Here is a 27,181-nt window from a genome sequence, read left to right as displayed (position 1 = left end):
TAACAGCTTCTATCAAAAATTACTTCTTGACACAGAACAGTGGGTACAATTACATGTCAAATTATTCTTAATAAGATAATTAAAGATCTTTTGAAGATAACACTTCAAGAGCAAATGTCAAGCAAGTTATAACTATCTCCTGAAACCAAAAACATTATTGTTGAAATTTGTTGCTTTCTTCAATAATACGTGGTCTTAACTTCATATGAAGGGCTTGTTAAATCTTGGGTGTGTATTTGTGCTGGCTCTCAGTAGAGCTACCAAATGTCGAAGGACCACTGGTGGTGAGAGTATTTCCACATATTCACTCTAAGAATCTGAAGCTAATTATAGAGAAACTCTTCACCTAATACATATTATGAAGATTAACATCTGGAAATTTACATATTGCAGAATGAATAACTACACTATCATTCACAAGAAAAAGCAACTAACAAAACATGGAATAATAATCATTTGAATCTCAACAATTGAACAGTTGATTATTAAACATTATTGGACTGTGGCTGGCATGAACTTCAGATGAACTTACTTGGATTTTGGCCAATCATGGGTGGGACTCGGGCATCATGTCTTCATGCTGGTGGTTAAAGGCCTAAAATCAGGTTTAACCAATTTTTACCTCAAACTGAAAGCAAGTCAACACAATGCCTTGAGATTATGTGACACCAAGTCAATACTTTTTTTTGTTGAAAGAGAGAGATCAGTTGCCAATATTTGTTTCACAGCAGCTTTTGATTATTGATAAGTCAGTAACACTTCAGCCTAATTTCACAAGATAAAAACAAGGAATTCGTCACACTCGGAATGGAAAGAAAGAAATTTGAAATAAGAGCATATCGGCTGGGATTCTCTGTTGTCATACACCCCACCACTGCTGTCAGCCAGAACGGGGAATTTGGCGCTCAGCCAAATCTCCATTCACAGCGGCAAGATGGGAGAATCCCAGCCATGGGCGAGGTTGGAGAATTCCAGCCTTAGTGTTAATGATCTATCATAAAAACTCAAAAACAATTGTGCTGCCATTTTGAGTAAAGCACAAATTCAGGACATTTCTACCTCTCAGAGACAGGCTTAGAAATTCAACGAAACATGGCATATTTTACAGGTGTGGAATGGGCACCAAAATATTCTATTAGAAAAGCACCACTTGCCATATTGTTACATAGCATCAAGAGAGGCACCCAGGAACCATGCCTAAAATAGCATCCATTAGGCCACTTACTTGAAAATGCAACATGCAATGCCTGTTTGATGCCTCCTTCACTAAATCATCTTGCCCTTAACACAGTTGCTATCTGTCACCTAAAGTGTCAGTTTATGAAAAAGATAGATCCTTGAGTGTGATACTGAGAGATACAGGATTGCTCCTCCTGTAAAATCACAGGCTGCTGCTGGTCTCCAACTCCATCCATACCCTTCAACTTTCTCCTCAATTATCTCCCACTCTCCTAATTGCCCCCTGGATCATTCTCATCCTCCCCCAATCTGAATCAGCTACCTTGTGTCACCCACTTCGCTTGATAACTCCAATTGCACCTTCCCAATCATTAACAAGCCCCACCTCTCTCAGTCAACATCTCCCCAACCTGCTCTTTCTCCTCCAGTAACCTCTCCCCATTACACGCTCCCCTATCACGACCATCTCGCACCCTCCCAACCCCACTATCCAACTGATCTCAATCGAATATAAATGCAGACCAACATCAGCAGGGTCTTGGGCCTACCCATTCTGGTGCAGAGTTCGACCCCTGCATCCAGCCTCTGTTGACCTGCAAATTTCTAGCCTATTAAATGCAGATAAATTTGCTGCTGTGTAGCTGACCATCTCCAGAGTAAAAATAGGAATCACTATAAATGCGAATTGAGGATTGTTCAAACCAAGCCTGCAAAAGCATCATGCATTTTGACTTTAAATTTCCCAATTACTCCAAGCCAAATTTGCCTTGATCTTACATCTGCTCTATTACATAAGCAATGTACAATTGCTTTTGGTATTAACTTTGTAAACATTGGTAAGAACTGCTTGAGATAGATTTATCAGGATCCTGGTCAGGAATCTTCAATAAAAAAGGTACAAAACAATGCATTCTTTCCTCCTTTTATAATCTCTGTTTTTGAGTGCTGCATTAAAAGTACAGAATGATATCCAAATAACTCTGCAGTTACTGAACTCCTTTTGTTTGGCTTTCATTTCTCTACATGATTGTAGATTTTACCACCAACCAGTTTAATAAATTTTAGCTCCAATCAGAGACAGCACAGGCACTATCTGGTGTCAACACAACAAACTCGGTCGAATCACATACACTGCAACTATGAAGAGTGAAGGTAAAGTTAAGACTCACAAGAACTCGGCCAGTCAGAGTTTGGGCAGATATCATGACCCCTGCCCAGTCTTTTACAGAAGTCATCCAGCCCACTTCCCCTTGTGGTATTTCTTCCTTTTCGTCCAGCTCTTGGAGAACATCATCTGGCTGGTTAGCTGAGCCAACACCAATTTTCTGTGCATCCTGAAAAAAGCAAACAGGAAAATATAGTTTTAGTTTCCACCAGTAAGGCAGCCATAGAGATATACAGCATGGAAACAGGCCCTTCAGCCCAATTCATCCATGCTGATCAGGTTTCTTAAATTGAACTAGCCCCATTTGCCTGCGTTTAGTTTTGACCTCTAGTTTTGGACTCCCCTACACTGGGGAAAAGGCGTTGGCTATTCACATTATTTATACTCCTCATGATTTTATAAACCTCATCCTCCTACGCTCCAGGAAAAGTCATCCCATCCTCTCTTTATAATTCAAATCACTAACATCCTTGTAAAAGATGACAGGATGGAGGATACATTTCCAAAGAATGTCACATTGTTCTTGTTGTAATGCTCGTAATAATGGCAACCAGAAGGGAACATAACTAAAAGTCAAGAGAGATCTGCATCTCAGGCACTGTTTTGTTAAAGCTTAGCCCTGCCTTCATATATCTCAGCAAGCCACAAAACAACAGCAAGGGCAGCATTCTGTAGCACAGACAAACAGTGCTTTGGGTGGCAGAATTCATGCTGTTGCCCAGTTTCAGGACCTCATCAATAGTGTCAGCAAGCAGAACAGAAATCAGGTTATTTCCTCACAACTAGTGCATGTTTCACATCAGTACTCCGTCTGCAAGCCCAGCCATTACCATACATGGGAAACCCCAAGTCACAGGGAATAATTTTAACTCTATCTACTTGGCAGAAAGTGGACAGTTAGGCAACAACAATTGCCCAGATTACATGTCAGCCTGCTTTCCGAGATGGAAGGAAGGGAACGTGTGCAATTCCAGGTGGGGTCTTATTTGTATGCATGATGATATAAATGGCCACCTTACTGCCAAGTTAAACTGGGTTAGGTGAGGATTATGCCTGAAAACGGTTGAGAAAGGCAAAGTTTTTCTGCATTCTTTTGAGGGGCCAGATAATTAGACCTTTTCTTGAAAGCAAACAGTCCAACCACGTGATGCCCCTTCCATCCAATCCCACCAGCCACATGCCCAGTCTCTGGTCATCATAATTTTCTGCCATTTCCCAATAACTTCCAGATTGTTCCACGTCAGAAATGGGCCAACAAGTTTTAAATGAGCTGGAAGTTAAAATAACCCAGCCCACATTTCTGCAGGAAGGATTGAGTTTCCAAACTTGCCTTGCTACTCATACAACCAAGGTTAAAATTGAGGCCATAGTTTCTAAGTCAAAAGAAGTGATGAGGTCCAGAGTCATGACCCAAAATTCAATCCCTGGTATTCAGTTAATACAGTAAAAAGTCTGACAACACCAGGTTTTAGTCCAACCGATTTATTTGATAATAGACTCACAAGCTTTCGGGGTTAGTCCCTTCGTCAGGTGAATGGAGAGTTCTGGCCTCAGACAGAGCATATAAAGCACAGACAGTTTAGAGATTACTGATTAGAATGCGAATCCTTACACCTAACCTGCTGTTCAAGACCTGAAGTGGCTGACAATGTGAGTGGAAGGAGCACTGATCACAGGTTAAAGAGATGTGTATTGTCTCCAGACAGTACAGTAAGTGAGGTTTTGCAAACCCAGGCAAGTCACGGGGGTTACAGATAGTGCGACATGAACCCAAGATCCCTGTTGAGACCGTCCTCATGTGTGCGGAACTTGGCTATCAGTCTCTGTTCAGCGACTCTGCGCTGTCGTGTGTCGTGAAGGCCGCCTTGGAGAATGCTTACCCGAAGGTCAGAGGCTGAATGCCCGTGACCACTGAAGTGTTCGCCAACAGGAAGGGAACAGTCTTGCCTGGTGATTGTCGAGCGATGTTCATTCATCCGTTGTCGTAGCGTCTGCATGGTCTCCCCAACGTACCATGCTTCGGGACATCCTTCCTTGCAACGTATCAGGTAGACAATGTTGGCCGAGTTGCAAGAGTATTTACCATGTACCTGGTGGATGGTATTCTCACGTGTGATGATGGTATCCATGTCGATGATCCGGCATGCCTTGCAGTGGTTGCTGTGGCAGGGTTGTGTGGTATTGTGGTCACTCTTCTCCTGAAGGCTGGGTAGTTTGCTGCGAACAATGGTCTGTTTGAGGTTGTGTTGTTGTCTGAAGGCAAGAAGTGGGGGTGTGGGGATAGTCCTGGCGAGATGTTCGTCTTCATCAATGATATGTTGAAGACTCCGGAGAAGGCAAACACGGGACACAGTGGACAGAGTACCCTTCGTCGTCCAGTACTTCCCCGGAGCGGAGAAGCTACAACAACTTCTCCGGAGTCTTCAACATATCGTTGATGAAGACGAACATCTCGCCAGGGCTATCCCCACACCCCCATTTCTTGCCTTCAGACAACAACACAACCTCAAACAGACCATTGTTCGCAGCAAACTACCCAGCCTTCAGGAGAACAGTGACCACAATACCACACAACCCTGCCACAGCAACCTCTGCAAGATATGCCGGATCATCGACATGGATACCATCATCACACGTGAGAATACCATCCACCAGGTACATGATAAATACTCTTGCAACTCGGCCAACATTGTCTACCTGATACGTTGCAAGAAAGGATGTCCCGAAGCATGGTACGTTGGGGAGATCATGCAGACGCTACGACAACGGATGAATGAACATCGCTCGACAATCACCAGGCAAGACTGTTCCCTTCCTGTTGGCGAACACTTCAGTGGTCACGGGCATTCAGCCTCTGACCTTCGGGTAAGCATTCTCCAAGGCGGCCTTCACGACACACGACAGCGCAGAGTCGCTGAACAGAGACTGATAGCCAAGTTCCGCACACATGAGGACGGTCTCAACAGGGATCTTGGGTTCATGTCGCACTATCTGTAACCCCCGTGACTTGCCTGGGTTTGCAAAACCTCACTTACTGTACTGTCTGGAGACAATACACATCTCTTTAACCTGTGATCAGTGCTCCTTCCACTCACATTGTCAGCCACTTCGGGTCTTGAACAGCAGGTTAGGTGTAAGGATTCGCATTCTAATTAGTAATCTCTAAACTGTCTGTGCTTTATATGCTCTGTCTGAGGCCAGAACTCTCCATTCACCTGACGAAGGGACTAACCCCGAAAGCTTGTGAGTCTATTATCAAATAAATCGGTTGGACTAAAACCTGGTGTTGTCAGACTTTTTACTGTGCTTATGCCAGTCCAACACCGGCACACCCACATCATTCAGTTAATACCAGTGAACCACTGCATTAAACACTCAAAATACATCAAAAATACCTGCATGCTGTGTGCTTACACTTGCACATGAACAGATTTATTTAGGCACTTATATGGTGTTAGACAGGTGAGGAGATAGGACAAACTGGGGACAGTAGTTTTTTGATTCGATTGGATTTATTATTGTCACATGCATTAACATACAGTGAAAAGTATTATTACTTGCGTGCTATACAGTCAAAACATACTGTTCATTGAGAAGGAAACGGGAGAGTGCAGAATATAGTGTTACAGTCACAGCTGGGGTGTAGAGAAAGATCAACTTAATGAAAGGTAAGTCCATTCAAAAGTCAAACAGCAGCAGGTTCTTGAGTCGGTTGGTACGTGACCTCAGACTTTTGTATCTTTTTCCCGAAGGAAGAAGGTGGAAGACAGAATGGCCGGGGTGCATGGGGTCCTTAACTATGATGGCTGATTTGCCGAGGCAGCGGGAAGTATAGACAGAGTCAATGGATAGGAGGCTGGTATTCATCAGTGTGCAAGGATTCTGATGGTCAGCAAGCCTATACTGCAGACATAGGCTTGTGACATGTGATACATCCCTGGATTGTTGTGACTAGCAACTTAGAAAGTTAATGCTGCAAAATAGAAGATGGATTCTGGAATGAATTCAAACCTACGTCACAATGAACGGTATGGAAAGGTTTCCTAAACTTTTGTTTTGTTAGTTTCAGTCTGTGTTTCTTTAGCCAGCCAAATATAAACTATCTGCAGAATTGCTTCATTGACAACATAACAATCTTCTTCTCATCGATTCTCTTTAATTCTTCTTCCTGATATATGGCGCCTTTTGGATATAAAAGCCCCATGAATTCCTCGATGCTAGCTCATCCTGCTTAGCAAATAAGTCTACTTATTAGAAGTTACTACTTAGAATGTATGTGGATTCGCCAATCTTGTTAGCCCCGTCACGGCTGCCAGCGGGAACGGAGAATTTGGCACTCAGCCAAAACTCCATTCACTGCAGCGGGACCAGAGAATCCCAGCCACGGGCAAGGTTAGAGAATTCCAGTCTATAGTTCGGACATCTGGCTGGGAATTGGCCATTAACGTTTCGGTTTAAGGATCAGTGTTGGAATTATTTCCGTTTCTAGTGTCTCAGTGGCTTGAATGGCAGTTCAATTTAATAATAACTAAAAGCAGAAGGAGAAGGCAGAGGATGGGCGGACACAAGGGGAGAGAAAGTTGGGAGGTGGAAGGATAAAGAGTCACAGCACTGCAAGCTTGCAACTCTATGATGTTAGTTATTAACAGATTGCAATCTTATAATGAATATACTTCAAATGTATTTCATTGTATGTGAAGTGCTGTGGGAATCTTGAGGATATGAAAGGTACTATAGAATTGACATCACCCTTTTGGTAGATGTCCAAACTGTCAGTTGTTCACCACATCATCATTGTCCTTAGCCATTCTTTTATCCACCATACCGATATGAAAACCATGTATTTCATTTTGTCATATAAGCCTGCAGAAAGTCTGACCCACCTAAAGCTCTTAACAGTCCTCAATGCTGATTTCTTGACATATTAAGACTCTAATTTTGCTGGAGTAGCACATTCTAAATCAGCATAGCGGTGGATCACTGCTGACGGGTCACATAACCTCAGCCAATATTAATGGAAACACGCATATAGCCTAAGGCTGATGTTTCCATATCTTATACGACCAAGGAATATGATCTTGGTGAAACCTGAGAGGCACAGGTAGCTCAGTGATGAGTAAATATGCTACGAATAAGAAACAAACAGGGTGTCTCTGGGGAGCCCCACAGAAATCTCATTTACTCTTGAGGAATGCAGCACTGCACTCTTCCCGTAAATAAATCTAAATTTTACCCAATGGCTTTCTCCCAAACAGTTAGCCTCATGGGAGCCTGTTATTCAATTGCTCACAGCAATGAGAACAACAGATTATACTTTCAGTGTGAAGATTGTCCCCCATCCCACCTAGTAATTTTCCGACTAGTATCTAACTGGTCTTCAGAATATACAGTGTCCAAAACTGCCCCCAAATCACTTCCATGAATAAACAAACGTACACTGGTTAAACAGCCAGCTGCTCATTGTGAGCTGCTCCAGAAATGCTTTTGATTAATCAGAATGCAAAAACTGTTGCACTATTAAAACCCAGTCAGTCATTCATTGAGAATTTTGAGCTGACAATATTCGATCACTTTAACAGAGCAAAGACTTATCTATGAAAATCAGTTAGGTGCAGAAATGCAAATACAGGAGGAGGATTACTGAAGGTTTCCAGCATGGGTGGCACGGTGGCACAGTGGTTAGCACTGATGCCTCACAGTGCCAGGGACCCAGGTTCAATTCCTGGCTCCACAAACTGTCTGTGTGGAGTTTGCACATTCTCCCCTTCTCTGCGTGGGGATGCTCCAGTTTTGTCCTATAGTCCAAAGATCTGCAGGTTATTTTGACTGGCCATGTTAAATTGCCCTGAGTGTCAGGGGGATTAGTGGCGTAAATATGTAGGGTTATGGGAATAGGGCCTGTGTCTGATTGTGGTCAGTGCAGACTTGATGGGCTGAATAGCCTCATTCTGCACTGTCGGGATCCTAGGTATTCTATGTGATCTAAAGATTCATTTTATTTTCTAAAGGATCTTTCCATCATAACCAATTTGCAAATTATTGCTGCACCTTCAACCTCCCAACTGGGGCAATTCACTTGCATCTGAAATCTGCAATGGTTGATGTGCTCAAACAGTCTTTCTTATCCATCTTTTATCCCCCTGTCCACCATCAAACTTTCACTCTCACCCATATTCCCATGGTGCGGCCCATCTCTTCGCTCCCTGAAATTCAGTGGTGGCTGCAAATTTTAAAACATCGGGTGCACAACTGGTTTGACCATCCGTCCGTAGACCACATCTAGCTCCACTGGGCCCGCTCGCGTCCACCAAATCACTCACTACTCTAAAATGGTGTTTATTATGGTCTGAGTTTCAGTGCTGGGGGATGGGATATTGTTCCACCTGAAGTCAGTGTTGAGCAGTCATTGATAAGGTATAAAAGGATGAAATACAAACCAACGCCCCCTTTCATAATGTTTAATAAATACACTGGAACAAATTTCACATCGTACTTCACATTCCACAATATTTGTGATGTGAGAAATGTTGCTAACAAAAGGTACTTTTTCTCTTACTGAAAGATTCTTCAGCAAGTACTTGCTTCTTAACTAATGTACAGTCTATCCAGCTAATTTTTGCGTCAGGCTCCTTAAGAGACTGAACAACTATTGAGAATATTGTGCTCTGGAGGTCTGAGTATAAAAAGTATAGGAGAGTTATAGCATGTAATGCTCAATATCTTATTTGCTGTTCAGGTATCACTAAGTCACAAGGCTTGCAGAGGTCTAATAGAGGTCATTCCCTCCTGGCCCCCTCCTCAGCTTAATTGGAGCATGAAGAACAATTATCTGTGAAGATCAGCAATAGAAGGAAATGACCAGCATTTTCATTAAAGATTGATTTGCATCTCTAACAATGTGCGACAGACTCAATTAACAGTCTGCACAAACACTGGCAAATGCACATCTCCTGTGGCCTGTAAGGCAGTGGTCATGTTATTGAAAAAGAGGAAGCCGATAGAGGGTATGGCAACATGGAAAGTCTACACAACTCCACTGGAAGAATTTAGAAAGATGTTCTGGGTTGATCATACGAATTTTGAATTTGGCTTTTAGAGCAAGCAATGGATTTGGGTCATCCAGACTCGAAACGTTGGCTCTATTCTCTCTCCATAGATGCTGTCAGCCCTGCTGAGATTTTCCAGCGTTTTCTGTTTTTGTTACAGATTCCAGCATCTGCTATATTTTGTTTTCATGGATTTGGGTTCGCCCGGTCCATTCCGAGCACTGGCTTTGTAACGTTAAGAATGGAATAAAAAATTATTTTTTAAAATATCAGCCTTTTGATTAAGATCAAGTGTTGGATCAAGTCTAAAATCGGATACAATGCCTTATCGTGTCAGCTTGGATCGTGTTTGTTTCTCTTGTGGGGATCATGAATTGGATTAATTTTTTTAAAATTTTGTTTTTGGAGTAAGCGAGGAGATGGATTTTGAGCTTGCCCGGTTCTCGCTGAACACTGGCTTTGTAACTTTAAGAATGGAGTAAAAACGTGTATATACATACAGCTGAACAGGCACTGGGAAAATAATAGAATGCTGTTTTCACTGCACATTTACATGTTGATGTTTTCTGTGCATTCAACTTGGGAGGGTGGGGCAGAGAGAGTAGAGGAACTGAGAGAGTTGTCATTCTGTTGAATGATCTCAGGAATAAACCCATTTTAGTGAGACAATCTTTAAACTCATTCTTCCACAACATACAAATCCAGGAGTTGACAGCTTGAAATAGATAAATCTGTTTATGTCTCACAAGTGAATGATTCTCTATTGAAAGATATCAATTAGGCATTCTGTAATGCGGTTAGAGCACAGGTTTTGATAGCCAAGAAACATTAAAGAGATCAAATCAATGTGCTTTTTTTAAAAATCAATTATTTCTGCTGTGGTACTGACTGTTACTAAAGGTGCTGCTTCAACGATCTAAATTCACAACTCTGATTTCAGTATTTTCTAAGATTATGGTCACCTGTTCTATGGTTTACAACTGGTTCACAACTGGTTCTCTTTTGTTTTATATTGCTCTTGTGAAATGTCTTTGGACATTTTATGTAAAGATTTATACTTGAAATTAGCGACTACATGAATACAAGTTGCTAATTTCAACTATAAATCTGAAATGCAGCTTGAGAAAGGATATGGCAGCTTGGCGAGCATATAGACAGATATAGTAAAATCTTTCCAGGGAATGAAGGATTAGTGTTGCATGGACAGGCTGAAGAACCTGGAAAACAATGCTTTCCTTAGCTTTCAATGCACCGAGGAGTTTTGGTAAAGATAGTTAGAAACAGAAATAGTGTAAAAAGGAAAAATAAAATTTTTCGGTGACTGAAGGGTCAATAACCAGTGATCCTCAATTAGCTAAGGGAAGGCAGATTGAGGAAAAGCTTTTTAACCTGAAAAATGAAATAGAAATGATTGAAATGGAATGCACTTCCTGATGGGATGGTGGGAACAGATTCAATACATCAAAAGGGGAACGGAGTAAATACTTGAAGGAGAAAAAAACTACAGGAATGTGGAGCAAAGAGCCTGGGGAGACAGATGAACTGGATTGCTGTTTGAAAATGTCAGTGCAGATTCAATGGGCCAAGTGGCCTCCTTCTGCCCTGTCAATAATACCAGAACATAGCTCCAAGATTCTCAATCTACATCCCAATGACATTTAGGATTTCAATTAATTGGATAAAATGTTGCAGGATACTGCAATACCTCATAGGTGGCATGTAACTGAATTGATAAAAAAAAGAGAATTGATTCAGTTGCCCTTTTCAGTGATTTAAAACATTTCTGGGCAAACTTTTATTGAGTAACCATAATATTTAAATACCCTTGTATTCCACAATCATATTTGCATTGGAAACTCAGTTTTAACAGGCAGCACCAATATGGAACTTTGCTTGATCTGTATAAACAGCAACATACTGCACACGGGCAGCTTATTCTTCTGTTTGTTCAACTTCTCTGAAATATGGATGTTTAAACCAGAGTTTGAGGCCATTCAGCCCATCCTATCTTCACTGGTTCTGTGCTAGAACAACCTAAAATTAATGTCATTGCCTTGCTCTGGCCATTAATACTTCAATGCCAGTTGCTGAAGGATGATACCAATGCTAGTCTTTACTCAATCTAACATTTATTTTGAGTCAAACATTCACCTTCTAACTCTACCACGTCACAGTTTCAGTAAATGTGCTTTAAATCTGCTGAAGTGAAACATCAATTCATGCCTTCCACCTAGATATAATTAAGAACTCTACCTTCATTTACTTTCAATATTTAGCCACTTTCCTTCACAAGATGTAGCTATTCCTTGTGACAAAGCATTCATTTTCCAACAACCCTTTTATTATTCATTTTACAGGATGTGAATGATGCTGGCTAGGCCAGCATTTATTGCTCTAACTGCCCAAAACTTCAGAAGACATTTGAGAATCAACCGTGTTGCTGTGGGTCTGGAATCCCATGTAGGCCAGACCAGGTAAGGACAGCAGATTTCCTTCCTTAAAGAGAATTAGTGAACCAGATGGGTTTTTATAACAATTGCAAATGGTTTCATGGTCATCAGCAGACTTTTAATTGCAGATTTTCACTGAATTCAATTTTCACCTTCTGCCTTGGTAGGATTTGAACTCAGTCCCCAGATTTTATGCTGGGCCTCTGGTTTACTAGTTCAGTGACAATACCACTATGCCATTTCCACCCCTATAGAATCCCTACAGTGCAGGAGGCAGCCATTCGGCCCATTGAGTCTGTACCAACCACAATCCCATCCAGGCCCTATTCCTATAATCCCACATATTTATCCTGCTAATCCCCTAAACTAGGGTCAACTGAGCATGGGCAATCAACCTTACCCGTACATCTTTGGACTGTGGGAGGCAACCAAAGGAAACCCACGCAGACATGGGGAGAATGCGCAAACTCCACACAGACAGTGACCTGAGGCTGGAATTGAACTGTGATTCCTGGCGCTCTGAAGCAGCAGTGCTAACCACTGTGCCACTGCACCACCCCTCCATAAAAAGGAAGAAATTTCTCCTAATTCTACTCCTTGGGATTTTAATGGTAGTCTAAAGTGGATGGCTTTGCTCCCCAACCAGAAGAGACAAGTTTGTCTCCAGTCAACCTCACAAAAACTTCCAAAATCTGAAATGCTTCTAGTAATCAGCTTTGAGCCCTCTTTACTGTAGCAAAGGTATTCTTTCGTCTGCCCTGCAAAATGTTAAAACTGCTGGGAAGATGATGTAGAATCCAGACTAGAGAAGCAATGGGCATCAGGTCTTCTGTAATTTAATTTATAAATATCCTCTTCAAAGATCAGCTTGTTCTTTGACAACACCAATGTGCTGACATGCCTGGTCAGTTTTAAGTCCAGTTAATTTGTTCGTCAGAAGTGAAGTGGAATTGTGAGAGCATGCACGTAAATGGATTCATTTGCACTTGTGTTCCAGATTTAACTCCTTTAAATTTATTCTCGCACAATTACATCTGATCAATAAGCGACCGATAAATTTCAAATGCCCCAAGCGTTCTGTTTTAATCAGACAGCAATTAACAAGTATATTACGCTAATAGTTCATGAGTACAGTTTCCCCATGCACTGGGGAGATCAAACACAGTGGGAGTGACTGCTTTGCTGAATCTATCCACAAGTATGATTCTCGGCATCCTGCAGCTCATCACTTTAGATCCTCTTCCTACTCTGACTTTTCCACCTTTTACCTCTTAAGTGTTCCAACCAAGCTCAGTGAAAACTGCAGGATCAGTGATTCATCTTTCTATGGTGGCATTCCAAAGCCTCCAATCTGTGCTTTCACTTTCACTGTTTCTTGATCGTCTATCCAAGTCACCTTCCAGTTTTGAGCATTTAAAAAGAAATCAAATCCTACCACTGCCTTCTTTAGCTATTTCCAGTGGTAAGTAAGCCACATCAGTGTTTGCTGTCCTAATGGATTTTTAAAAAGGCGGCATACAGTGTGTTTGTGTCACAAAAATTGTTAAATACAATTTCTTATCTCAGCTGGAGCTATCCAAGCCCTCACCATCAGCCGCAGAGAATCACCTTCTTTCTCATCTAACAGAATGTAAACTGTGCAGTGTGCATTCTAGGAAATACTTTGCAAAACTGTCCCCAGATTCACACCTTTCCAAGCAGAAGTATAATCCCCGGACAGAGCTATAATTCTAGTTAGCTGGCCTGCACTCCTACCTAGCAAACTCCACACTAGAGGCAAAATCACCCAGTATCTAGGTGGTTATGCTCAACCAGCTTTGACCCAAAGTTACACTGGTCGTATTAAATTTGGCACAGAAATGTTTCAAGATGATAAGATCTGAGTATCACAAATGCTTAAAAAATCTTCTATATTATCCACCAGCATAGTCATCTGTCTCAACCTCTTAAGACATTTTAATATGGCCTTCAATCTGAGGCTGGACAATGCATAAGTTTACCTTTAATTGAAATATCCTTCTCCCAGCACTTCCACTTAAATATTCAGAGACCCACGCTCTTGAAATAATGTACTTTATATTTGTATAATGCCTTTAAAGTAGAAAAAAACAACATGTTTCTACATAACTGAGAAACTGAGAAGCCCCCTTTGCTTTTAGTAAACATGAACAAACTCTACCTATTAGTATTTCAGATTTCCAGCATCCACAGAATTTTGCTTTTGTCTTAGAGCCATAGAGGTTTACAGCATGGAAACAGGCCCTTCAGCCCAAGTTGTCAACTGTCCCCTTTTTTTGAAACCACGAAGTTAGCCCCAACTGCCCGCATTTGGCCCATATCCCTCGATACCCATCTTGCCCATGTAATTGGTCTTCTGCTAGTGGGTTTACTAAATTCCTCTCAGGAGATTCCAAGAAGTTGCAGAGTATATTCTGAACCTGTGTTGACACCACACAGGAATTTTACTCCATTTGGCACTGAACCCAACCACTATTTTTACCAGGGACGTCTTCATCAAGACTCTAGAATCAACCAACACTCGGACTCTGAAGCTATACTGCAAGTGAAAAATCAAATTGCTGCAAGTACTGGAAATCTGAGCTAAAAAGAGAGAAAATGCTAGCACCAAAAGGAAAGATCTGTGGAAGGCAGAAGCTATCAACTAACTAAAGGTATAATAAGAAGATAAAAGATGATAGTCATGGGTCAAGAAACACAAAAAAGTTTATGGGAATAAGGTAAACATGACTAACAAATAGTGTGAAAAATGTTTGAATTTATTGATATATGTGTATGTGCAATACATGTTATAGTAATCTGTAAATCAGAAAAAAGGAACAATGATTGTAAAAGAGAATTTTTACTTCAGGTTATACTTTGCTTTGCTTGTAAACTTGTAGTTGGTGAAATAAATATGACCTTTAAACAGATGTGTATCTTGGTCTTCAGATTACTATTACTGGCTCTTAAATCACACTTTTGAAATGGCATCACTGTGATAATTGGGTATTCACAGCACATGTTCACATATGGGATATATTTCCAAGAATAACGTGCATGATCCAGATGAAAATTGGATTCATGCAGCGACTGTGCATTTTCACTGTGTAAAAGAAAATTTAAATTGATTCATATCAGAAATGTCATTATTAGCGTTGTTTTTCTTTAAAATAAATGGATCATGCAAGGAGACATAGGCTGTGGGAGCAGAAGGAGGTCTGAAATTAACTCAGCAAGTCCATCAATGGGAGCCAACGAGATAACAACATATCCCATCAGTGCAAGGCTGTTACCCCACAAGCTAAATAACAAAATATTTCCTTAAATTCCATATTGGAGAGAATTAAAAAATGGAGTTGATTTCTATAGGATACCATGACCACAAAGCCACACACTGGGGGGAGTCTTACCAAAAAATGGCAGCATTATTTCCGGTAGGAAAAGTGGCTCATTTATCCCTAGAGAAACTGGTCAGTTTTCTCTCCAGCCCTGACGATACTTAGTCAAAAAAATTCAAGTGGGCCTGTTTTATGTTGTTGTACAAGGAAGTGGGGCCTAAACACGCCAACAAAACTGAGATTGAGGTGCCATCTTTAAACGGTACCCCAATCAGAACCTGAGAAAAACATCCTTCCAGCCCACCATGGAGTTCTCAGGGACCCCCTCCCCAACCGAGTTGGCACTCCTCTACCCCCACCCACCGATCATTGGCACATTCCCCTCCAATCATTGGCCTGAACACAGTCAGAGCCGCCGCCAATCCTCACCATTCCCTTCCCCAATGGGTGTGTTTCACGCCTCTCCACTGTCTGGGGGTGTGTGTGGGGTGGCGGTGGTATTTGGACCACGCTCTCCAGATTTTGATGACCACACACCGCCATTCCTGCAGATGGAAAGTACAGGATCAAAATTACACCCACTGTATCTATTAACAAAGAACTAAACAAAATGTCTCAACTAATTATGCCCAATTTCTTTGGCATCAATATGCAATCTTTATGAAGACTTATGTAATTAAGTAGAGTCCATCAACTTAGTAAAGTGGTTCAAATAACAGATGTTATTCCTTCTCTTAAATACCTGCATGAATGGCTTAGAAAAAGCAGCTTTGTGCATTAAAGCAATTTCCTTCATCTTTCATTGGTTTAATTACAAGCCAATGGATACCTATTCCATTATTACTATAACATCTCAGTCCAAGACTATGAAGGTAGAATAATGTTACGTCACTACACTCTCAATCCCAAGCTACAATGTGAAAGTACATAGGGAAGCAGAGGGAGAGAGTGTGTGATGACTTTAATCAGGCAATTGAGGTTGGCCTCCTGACTATGAACTCTAATTCATGGCCCAATCAGGGAGTCCCATGTCCTGTATTTAAACAGGAGCGTCAGTCTCTCTGCACTCCAGATGTAGACAGCACACTGTGAGCACCCTGTGTGGTATAGTGACATCTTGTAAATAAAAGAACTTTGGTGATGGGACTTTCGCCCCTGTGGACTTATACAGAGACCGAGAAAGACAGCGAGTCATACCTCAGGCAACTGCACAAATATTTCAGAATATTCAACCAACTTTTTTCATAGTTGGTATGGCTGGGGAAAGAAGGGATGTTCAACATCAAGTCCAGGAAGGATTTTAAGTATATCAATAGAGAAGTATGCAACATCACTTAGAATAAAATCTCATCATTTTCACATTGTTCTTTATGGGATCTTGCTGTATACAAATTTATGCTGCATTTAGAATCCATACAGTGCAGAATGAGGCCATTTAGCCCATCGAGTCTGCACCGACCACAATCCCACCCAACCCATTTCGTTTATCCTAGCTAGTCTTCCCTGACACTAATGGGTGCTTTAGCACAGCCAATCCACCTAACTTGCAGTTCTTTGGACACGAATGGGCGATTGAGCATGGCCAATCCATCCATTTCCTGTATTACAACAGTGACCACACTTCAAAAATACATAATTGGCCACAAACCACTGAGATATCCTGGGGGTTGTGAAAGGTGTTGTACAAAGCTCAGGCTTTCTTTCTTTACAAGGCCACTTATTGTAACCCATGATTAAACATAAAACTATTTAAGAAAAATTGCTTAACCAGTTTTGTTGTTTCCTTCAAAAAAAATCTGAAATCGCATAAGCATATGCGATTTCACTGTCTTCAAATAAAATGTGACATGGATGCCACTGAAAATCTTTAATGCTAAACCTTTTATTGATTTAGGAAAATAAAACTACCAGTACACCTCTGTGCCAGACAGTGCACTGCAGATGTCAGTGAAGTAATTTAATAAATCATCGACCCAAGCAGCTAAACAACAGGCAACCTGCAGTCACCATTTTGAGCAAGTTTGTGGATTGCACTGTGCAATGCCATGTGTCACAATATTGCCAAAGATAAACATTCAAAAAAATGAACTGCCTGGTCACCTGGAGAGCTCACTGAAATACAGGAAGCCACCTTCAGAGTCAGGTTTTGGTCCTCAGCCTGGCCCAGCTCACTGTGACGGCACAGCACGTCCCCTTCAAACAGAAATACCTGATCACACAAAGTAACTCTCACAATTAGCCTGAACCATGAGAATTGCAGTTATCGAAAGAAACAGGCAAGGTGCATTTATATGGAACACAGGATTTAAATCTGGTGAATATTACTTTTTATCCCCATAACGAATACAATATTTCCAAAGAAAAATTCTCTAATATGAAATATCACTCATTCACATTGAAAAATGTTTACTTGTCAAGACACTTTTTTTTAAGATCATGTAAGCTTCACCCCTCTAATGTCGATCTGTCCAGCTATGCATTCTTTACTGTAGGAAACTTTCTTTAGGGAGGCTTTTGTTCTGCCTAGAATGGTGGGAGAATTGCTGCTCACGTGTAAGAGCTTGGGCTCTGCACAATCACAGATACCTTCGTTTTTACTCTGTAACATGGAGGCAATGGTCATGATAATACAGAAGCTCAAACGACATTTGGGGGCAAGAAGCATCATGATGTTTATATTTATAAACATTTTGGGCAGGACTTTGCAGTCAGCTGCTCACCAACAGTAGTCAGCATTCACCTCCATAAAGCTTCCTAGGATGCTCTGGCAATTTACATGGTGCAGATTTCCTTTTCTTCAATAGCAATTTAAATCTGGTGCCAAGTCAAGGGAGTCTCCAGACATCCAGAAGTAGTAATATCCATTAGCAGGGTAAGCAACCACTCACACTGAAACATTCTCATAGCTAGCAACCCAGTAAGTTCAAAGCACTGATTATCCTTCACTTGTAATGAAAATTTTCAGAGAGCCAAATAAATAATGATTCGATTAAGTTAAAAGCTAAAAAGTAACAACCTTTTTTAAAGAGTGTTCTTTTTATATTTGTATTTTAAATGTTATAATTTGACATTCAACAAATACAAAAATATTCTCTAATCATCATTATTAATTAGTAATAATTACAAATAATAACAAGGTGAAATTTTTTCAATGGTTTTTTACTGAGAACACAAAAATGGAAGATTTTGTCACTTCTCTGATTGCTTTGTACTTGGGACTGTGTTCTGAGGAAAACTTCAACAGCACACCTTCTGCAGAAGTGCAGAATCACCAATTGCAGCTTTTGGATTTCTGCATTATACTCCCTAAGTTGATGTCAGTTTCATTGGTGAAACAATGGCAATACCAATTCTGGTCATATCTTCAGCTGCCCGGATCCTAAAGCTCCAGAAATTTCCTTCTTAAACCTCAACTCTCCTACTTCTTTTAAGTCTAAAGCTCTATATAAATGCAAGTTGTTGTTTTTACAGTTGAAAACCAGAGTTCTTCTAATAATAAATCTCATTGTTCTGGCAAGTAAAGAAACTACATACTCTTTAGATGCTAAATTCTGCTGTGTGTGCAAGTGTGTCCGGGGGGGGGGTGTTGCAGGTGCAGCACAGTGGTTAGCATTGCTGCCTCATAGTGCCAGGGACCCAGGTTCAATTCCCACTTTGGGTCACTGTCTAAGTGGCATTTGCATGTTCTCCCTGTGTCTGCATGGGTTTCCTATGGGTGCTCCGGTTTCCTCCCACAGTCTGAAAGATGTGCTGGTTAGGTGCATTGACCTGAACAGGTGCTGGATTGTGGCGTCTAGGGGAATTTCACAGTAACTTCATTGCAGTGTTAATGTAAGTCTTACTTGTGAGTAATAAATAACTTTAAAACTTAATACTTTTTACTTCAGTTGCTCATAGAACACAGCAAACATACAGTAAATCTCAAATCAGTGAGAAAGAAATTTGACTGAAGATTTCAAAAGACTTCAGAAATCATGGGGGCTGCTACAAGCATGTCCATGCTTCAAGCAAATGCTTTGAAATAAATGCGGACAATATCTGAGTGGTAGCTCAGACAGGGCGAAAAACATCTAGCATCAGAGATAATCCTAAACAGCCCACCTCCCAGTATCCAGTGAGGAATAAGTAAAAGTAAAATCTTGCTTTCTCTCCACTCCAATGAAGCCTCAATAAAATCGGCATGGGTTTAACAAGAAACAAATACGCTCAATCCGAAATTTGAAGCAACAAAATTTGAAGCCATTTGTTTCCCCTTGGTATCATGAACAGAGCAACATGAAAAAAAACAAGCAGTGTATACCGATCACATCAGCTCACTGAAGGGGAAAAAATCATTGCCATGTTTAACAACAGCTTCAGCTGGGGGGCTAAATTGAGAACGTATCAGCAACATGGAGCATTCAGCACTTTACAAGAGAGAGACCCATGCAGCAACACAAACATATCATGTTACACAAAGTCATTTGATGTCTATTGTGCTTCTAACATAGAGTTCGCTACCTCTACCTTTCGAGAACAGGAGTGAATCAATGACAGACAGCATGACTACCACTGTGACAGAATCTACGCAGCATTTCATGAGTCAGTCAATAATTCAGACCTAAATCAGCGCAGTGCTTTATTCCCTCGGCCTGAGACATAAATACAATTACACAAAGGATTTGACAGCCATGTATAGAGTTACAATGGAATCTTGTGGTATAATTTACATAATTAATTACTGCTGGTCCCACGCACTGAGCAGATACAGTCCAGTGTTCGACCAGACATCAAACCATACTCTGTTAACTTGCCGTGTTGTTACAAGGTGCTGCAGATAGCTGGCAGCACTGATCTTTGAATCTAGGTTGTGGGTTCAACAGACAATCCAAAGACTCCAAAGAGGCAGCGCTGAGGGAGTACTGCATTGTTGTAGATGCCGATTTTCAGACAACACATTTAGCAAAGACAACATCTGCCCGCCCAGATGAATATGAAAGATCATGTGAAACTAACAGAAGTGGGTCAGGAAAATATTTACTTAGCCAAAATGTATTCCTTAACAGGCATCAGTATAATAGATTAACCAGTCATTTATCTCATGTCGTTTACAAGACTATGTTGTGCACAAAGTGGCTGCAATATTTCCCTACATTACCGGAGTGATTATAAAAGTACTTCACTGTATTCAAAATCACTTGATAGCCAATGGCAAATGCTAACCAAAGGCATGTTTTTTTTTCTTTTAAAACGTAAGCCCTCTCTTCGAAAGAGCACTATCTTTCTGGAAAGATATTGGTCAAAACTACCTTTGTAAAAAAGTGTATTACACAAAGTATGAATTATGCTGAAAAGTGTCCTTATGGTATTTCTTCCAGTCTCTTCTCAAAAAAAAAACTTCCTAACAGCACAGATTTCAAGACAGTATGCAAACATTTGACCTACACCCAGATTTAAGATAATGATCATTTCTTTCCCCACAGTCCTACCAACAATTGAAATGGACAATCATTCAATGGTACGTGATGACTTCTGTGACAATGGGGGTCTTGAAAATAACATCTGTGGAAAGCAACCAGTTGTTGCTGAATGTGGAGGTCAAAGGGTAAGTGAACTCTCAAAGTCCATCATTGGCTCTGAAGATTAACTAGAGACTTCACAGAACTTTTTGCCATGGCGTGAAAACTTAGGACAGAGTGCTTAACAAGGTCAAAGGTTTTGTGTTTCAAAAGTGGAATTCCAATAGAACCAGATTTTGGCTATTTTGAAATAATCCGAATTGAATTTTCCTCCCCTGGTAAAAAGGTTGCCAAAAAAAGTACTTCAATCAACTTATTAATGGGAATATATTATCTTTCTTCTCCCTTTCAACCACTACATTTGCCCCAGCATACATCAAAATCAAGATCAACTTTGCAATCAAGGAGTAAATGGTCAAAAATATATCATTCGCCCTTTCCCTTTCAACGTTCTGCATTACTGTATCATGGAAAAAAAAAACCCCACATCAGGGTTCTTACTTTATCCAAGATCAATCCAACTACAGCTGCATGGTAGAATGCCTCTGCCTGTCAAGGTTTCACATCAGACATCAATCTATGCAAACAAGGCTCTTACACTGAGCAGTATGAACCGAGCTGTAATCTTTTTGTGTACTATAACTGGGAGCTTGCGGTCCTTGAGAAAGACAGCAGGTGAATTCCCTTCTATAGCATTCTCACAATCAATCAAAAAGAGCTACTGCGAATTTCAGCATCTGTTACAATTTCATATAAATCACTATGGGAGCATTAAAACATTAATGTTCAATGTCTGTCATGACTGACAGAGCTTTGGAGTAGTAATGCTAAGGAACTGGTTACCACAAACTGACTGGTGGACCAGGCTACCAGCATGCAGTTATTCACTAAAGAGGAAACTGGAAAAGGCAAAGATCATAAAATGGAAAGTACAGCTACTGTGTCCACATATATTCAATTAACTATTAATAAGTTGCAGTAACAGTTTGATAACATGAGAGTATAACAGCATTAATACATAGAACGTCATGAAGGACACCCTTAATTTCTTGTGATGGGAGAGATTTTGCACCAGATGTATCTACCTGTAAGGAAAATTCTCTCAGGCATTGCCAAGAGAAACAGAAACGACTGCCTACGGCTATTGTGACAGATCCTTCTGGAATATCAACCCCAACATAATCCTAGTGTAACTTTATTTCACATTCATCTAAACAAGCAGAGAGGAATCCATTTAACATCTTCTCCAAAAGAAGATATCTTTAACAATGCAGCACTCTCCAGGTACTGAACTGAATAACCAGCCACAATTTTGCATTCAAGTTGGGATAAGAAAGCTTGAATATCAAGATGAATTAGAAGTCTTAAAAAATTAGCAATAAACATTTTGGATAAAGTTTGGAAATTGGATGGAGCAGAAACAGAAATGCAGTAAAAGAGGAAAAGAAAATCAAGGGATTGAACGCAATAGAGTTCAGGTGAGGAGTTCTATACTTTTAGGTCAATAGTGTTTCCGCCTCATTTTCAAAATATGATCAGTAAGGCAGGTTTCTCTCTGAAATCTGGTTTGCTCAGTGTAACATCCACTGCAGTCACAACAGGAACCAAAACAAACAAAAAAACATCTGTTGTATAAACTTTTAAACTGGTCAGTATACTGTGCATTTAAAGCAATACTATTTAAGGTGCATCTGAAAATAATTTCTGTGCCCAGGTGCCCAAGATAAAACAGTTCGCTAACATTCCCAGTATACATTTTTGGGGCAGATATCAAGCAAAGACAAAGAAGTGGAGGGAAATCATTACATTGTTAATTGCAAGAGAAATTCTGTCAAGCTTTGCAACTCTCAATTCACACAAACTTTGCTGGTCTACAACGGGCATTAAGGATCAGTGAGATGTTAGAAGTAAAACAACGTCCACCTAAAAAAAAAGGCCTAATGTGAACGGATTACTTTGATCTCTGATGTGACAAGTCCAATGTCATTGCCTTGCAGCCCCCTTGCTTTAGTCACTTATTTTGACACCTTACAGTTGTGACTGGGGCAATATGTCCATTATTGGGTCCTTAAAGGCTCATTTTAAAGAAAGGAACTTTTAAAGAAAGAAATACTGTTTTCACTATAAATGCAAGTATTGTTTAAGGACTTGACTTTCTGTTTATCTTATTTGGAGAGTCAATTACAAACCTGGAAAATAAATCTGATTATTATTTTTAGCTTGAATAATAAATTTTGACAGCAAGATGGCCTCTGCCTTTTGGAGTGGCTAGTAGTGAATTGAGGTCCATCCGTTCAAATCCTGCAGCAGACATTATGGAAAAAGTCATTGTTTGTCCTGGTATGCCACTCCCAGTCATGGCATGCTTGAGGGCACGAGTCTTAGAACTTAGGAGGCATGGGTCTGAACATTTTCTTGTGCTCAATTACAAAATAATTGGTAGCGTCTAAATTGTTACAGGCAGCCAGTGAAAAAACAACTGTTTAATTATGGAGAAAAGGTGGGCCATGATTGAATGATGGAGCAGACTTGATGGGCCAAAGGGCTTACTTCTGCTCCTATAACTTATGGTCTAACTCGAGGGTAAGACAGCGACGAATGAAAAATATGAATATTTACAGAGCACATGGAGCAATCTCACACATGTCTCAAAGCACATCATACACAAGAAATTACTTTGAGGTGCAGTGACTGTAGTTAATAGAACAAAATATAGTGAGACCAAGCATGAAACAATGTAAATGTCTTCAGGCCTGCGCTGGAATACTTATGACTGTTTAAAAATTATCATAGAATTAATTTAGATTAACCAAACATCCAACTGGAACTCCCCACACTGTCTTATGATTCACTTATTACATGATTCACTCCTTACTTTCTTTCTGCAGTAGTTTTATTTCTTACCATTTCTCTCCACCCTAGCTTAATACCATCCCATAATTAAAAATTAACGTAGATATTAGAAAACCAACAGCGAACAATACTATGAAGTCCTTTGATCGTGGACACGTTGAACAGTAATAGATACGGTTATTGGAAATTTTTCCAATGCAGAATATGGTCCCACACATATACAACAAAAACAGTTAATGCTCCCATTCCAAATTCCCAAAGGGTGCCTGTGTAGAATTGAACACATTGGTAAAGCAGAATCAACATGCAACAAAATAACACACATCTTGCCTAATGCTAATCATATTGTCCTGAGCCAATGAAAGCAGCTCTCTAAAATTGACTTATTTGCTCTAAAGCAGCACCCAGAGGGAAGGACACCTGGCAGGTACACAGCTGCTGTGCTTGGTGTAATGTAAGACATCACATACGTTCACAGGAGGCAACAACAAGCTGATCTGCAGTACAAACATGTTGACTGTTATATCTGACACTAGAGCTTAAATGAGTTTTGGGAAATATGTTTAAGGACAAATGGCAAGAATGCAAATGCAATAAACTTTTCATAGAAATTTAAACAAAGTTTACCAAAAAGATGTAGGACTGTAGTAGGATTTACAGAAATGTCAAGTGCTCAAGATCAAGACAAGTAACTTCAATCACCAAGTTACTCATTCGTAACCTTCAATGCAAATAGTGGGAAACAAAACTTTCCACTTGGAAAGTCATGGCTGGTCAGGAAGCAGTTCAAATGAAACAATAATTCAAGCATGTACTGCCCAGACATGTTAGACATGCAACTAAACACAAAGTCAATAAACAAAAGTGCAAGTTGAGCCAACACTTATTTCCCTTCCATTATTTCTTTAAGTGCTTTTCTTCCAAATTTGGGAAAGTAATGTTTTGTTCATCAGCAAAGATGAAGATCTTCAGTACTTTTCTCATTCTCTCCTGATTTTCAGTCTATGGGATATAATTCTTTTCATGCTTAGTGCACTCCTGTAAATGAGCCCACCAATCCTTCTGAACTGAAGTGCGATCATCTACACACAATGTCTAGTGTTGTACTGTTGCAGATTATCCTGGCTTTTGTCAATTCTTCACACTGGAATCATTACAAAACCACTCAGAATAAAACCTAGTATTTGTATAATAGCTTAACAATCATCCTTGTATATTGCATGACTTAAACTATAATTTACGGATCAAGTCAGTAAAAACAGGAGCAAAGTTGGAACTACGGCAATTAACTTACAACACTTGGATCTCAAAATAAGGCTACAACACTTCACCAACTCTCCAAATATAAATGAGTATTAACTAGCACTGACAGTGAGAAAGTTATACATGAGGTTATACTGTTATATTTGTACATTTCTACATGAGCTGCTGAAGGATTCCCCCAGACATCAAACATATTTGTCTGGACGTGGGATGTTAATACCTACATTCCTCATTCTCCAGAAACAACTATAGGACATTCTCCACTGCAAGACGCTGGTTTAAGTTCAGGTTTCACTGGCACTGATCATTCTTCAATTAAAAGAGACAATGGCATGCAGCTGACTTTTTTTCCCAGAAGAATCCTAGTTCCAACAGTCCAGCTATTAGGAATGAACATGCACGTTAGTTGTATCCTGGCCTGGTAACATGCAGCCATAGACCTACGGTAATTGAATAAATAATCAAAACAGTGGAAATGAAAGCTTGCGGGCACCTACCCTAATAAAACATGGACTGGACTTAAATGGCAGACCACATATATGAATGTGGATTCCTTCAATACAGAGAATACAAGTCTGGAGTTAACATGACATCTGAAGAAGTCTCAAATAGCTACAAATATAGCAAAGATTTTGTTCAAACATTTGAAGAAGTAATTGATCTCTATCTGGCACCTTTTCCCGATACCTTGGCTTGGATCAATGGCTCGCCACATGGGGCTCACAGTTCAAGCTCAATCGCCTCGAGTCAATTAAATAAATGTAGAAGCTTTAGGGGTATCTTCAGTACACTGAATATTTTCATTATGGTTTAGGTCAGAAACTCCACAATGTTTTATGATGGATCATAAGTTTTGAACTTTGAATTTGGCTAGGATAAGCATGATATGAGGTTCACCTCAAGTATAATTCAAACAGCCCACTAGGCAGCTTTTATCAAACAAAGCTTATTTAAGAATATAGTTAACGTTTGGAAACAAAATTAGCAATAGCTTTTATCAATTATAAACAAAAACAAAACAACCACAATAATGTATAACCCTTAACAAATATATCTAAGATGTTCTAATCAAAACCAAAACTTCCTTTAGACAAAAGCCCTTTCCACAGGTTGAACATGGCAAAGGCTAATGCTCACGCGATACTGGAACTGAGGCCTTTGGATGAATGCTGTAGTTCTGTTGATACACTCAGAACAGCTTCCCAGAACACCAGAGAGACACTCTAGTCAAGCCACCAACAGCAGATTTTCTACTCTAGAAAGGCTTTCATCTAAATAGCAGAATTTTCCAAAATCAGAGCGAGAGAGAGAGAAACATACTGTTTTCAGTCTGATGTCCACTCCCTTCTAAAACTAAAACCTGCTGCTCAGAACTGAAAATTAAAAAGCTCCTGTCACCTGACCTGCAAACATTTTTCCTCCTGACAATGCAGGGTCATAAAACCAATTCCCAAAGTAAAAATAAACAACCCCCATTTAAAACTACTTAAGGAGGAATAAAAGGGCTCCTCATAGACAACCCAGTGCCACAATGAGAGCTAAGAGCTACAGAGAACATTTTTTTTAATTCTGACAGGTACACTAACATCAAATCACTGCATTTGAAGCAAGGTCCTTTGCTTAAACGAAATAATTGCTTCACTGAGCCTCTCCCAATCCAATTATATTAGATTTTTGGCAACCAAGGAGTGGCATTAATAATCTCTCTTTGTCCAACAGTTAACAAGGTGAACAGTGTAGATATGAGACTGGAGGAATTTGAGTGAAAAAAACACTTAGTGAACTGAAATACCCTGCGGCAAAATCAATAGCAATACTGCGGTTTAGATAAATAACTATCACTTGCGTTTCTTAATAGGAGCAATTAAAAAAAAAATACAATAGGTGCATATCCTCATTAATCAGGACAATCTCTCAGCTATATAATTATTACTTCTCCAATACAATTACACCAAATTGATTTCTAAACTTATTTTAGTTTGATTCAAAGCAAATCCTTATCCAGTTGGGTGCTATTGGTTAAATTAGAACACATCATTTTAGCCTTCAGGCACGATAGTTTTATTCCAGAAGTTCTGATTTAAGCAACAGATCATTGTGTTATTGTCTATATATTGAGCTTATACAGTAATGTGGAATGTATCTCTACATCCTGTATTTGTTGTACATTTTAATAAATTCTCAATACAGAATACTAATTAATTTATTTGAGCAAAGTTTGAAGTAGAATTTTCCGGATGCCAGAATCAATACTGTTTAACATTCCAGTGTGATTACCTGATCTGTGCTTGATAAAGCCATCCCACATTTAGTATCCAAATGTAAATTAGTGTAACTGTGATATTAGACCATCAGGTACAAATGCACAATATTACAAGGATGTGATTGA

General features: G+C 40.0%; 1 protein-coding gene across 10 annotated transcripts in view; it reads right to left on the bottom strand.

Annotated features, from left to right (window-relative positions):
• The window catches only part of kcnma1a (potassium large conductance calcium-activated channel, subfamily M, alpha member 1a), a 754,381-nt gene that overhangs the window by 586,769 nt on the left and 140,431 nt on the right, over positions 1 to 27,181 (bottom strand). For all 10 annotated transcript variants that reach the window (XM_080215698.1, XM_080215701.1, XM_080215700.1 and 7 more), the window contains exon 2: positions 2,349 to 2,513. In XM_080215698.1, the coding sequence (XP_080071824.1) occupies positions 2,349 to 2,513 (165 nt within the window). The remainder of the gene's footprint in view (positions 1 to 2,348; positions 2,514 to 27,181) is intronic.

Source organism: Carcharhinus amblyrhynchos, chromosome 31, assembly GCF_965287045.1.
Source record: "Carcharhinus amblyrhynchos chromosome 31, sCarAmb.v2.hapA, whole genome shotgun sequence".
NCBI classification, from domain to species: domain Eukaryota; kingdom Metazoa; phylum Chordata; class Chondrichthyes; order Carcharhiniformes; family Carcharhinidae; genus Carcharhinus; species Carcharhinus amblyrhynchos.
The sequence above is the reverse complement of the archived record's forward strand: the minus strand, read 5'-3'. Positions and strand labels throughout refer to the sequence as shown.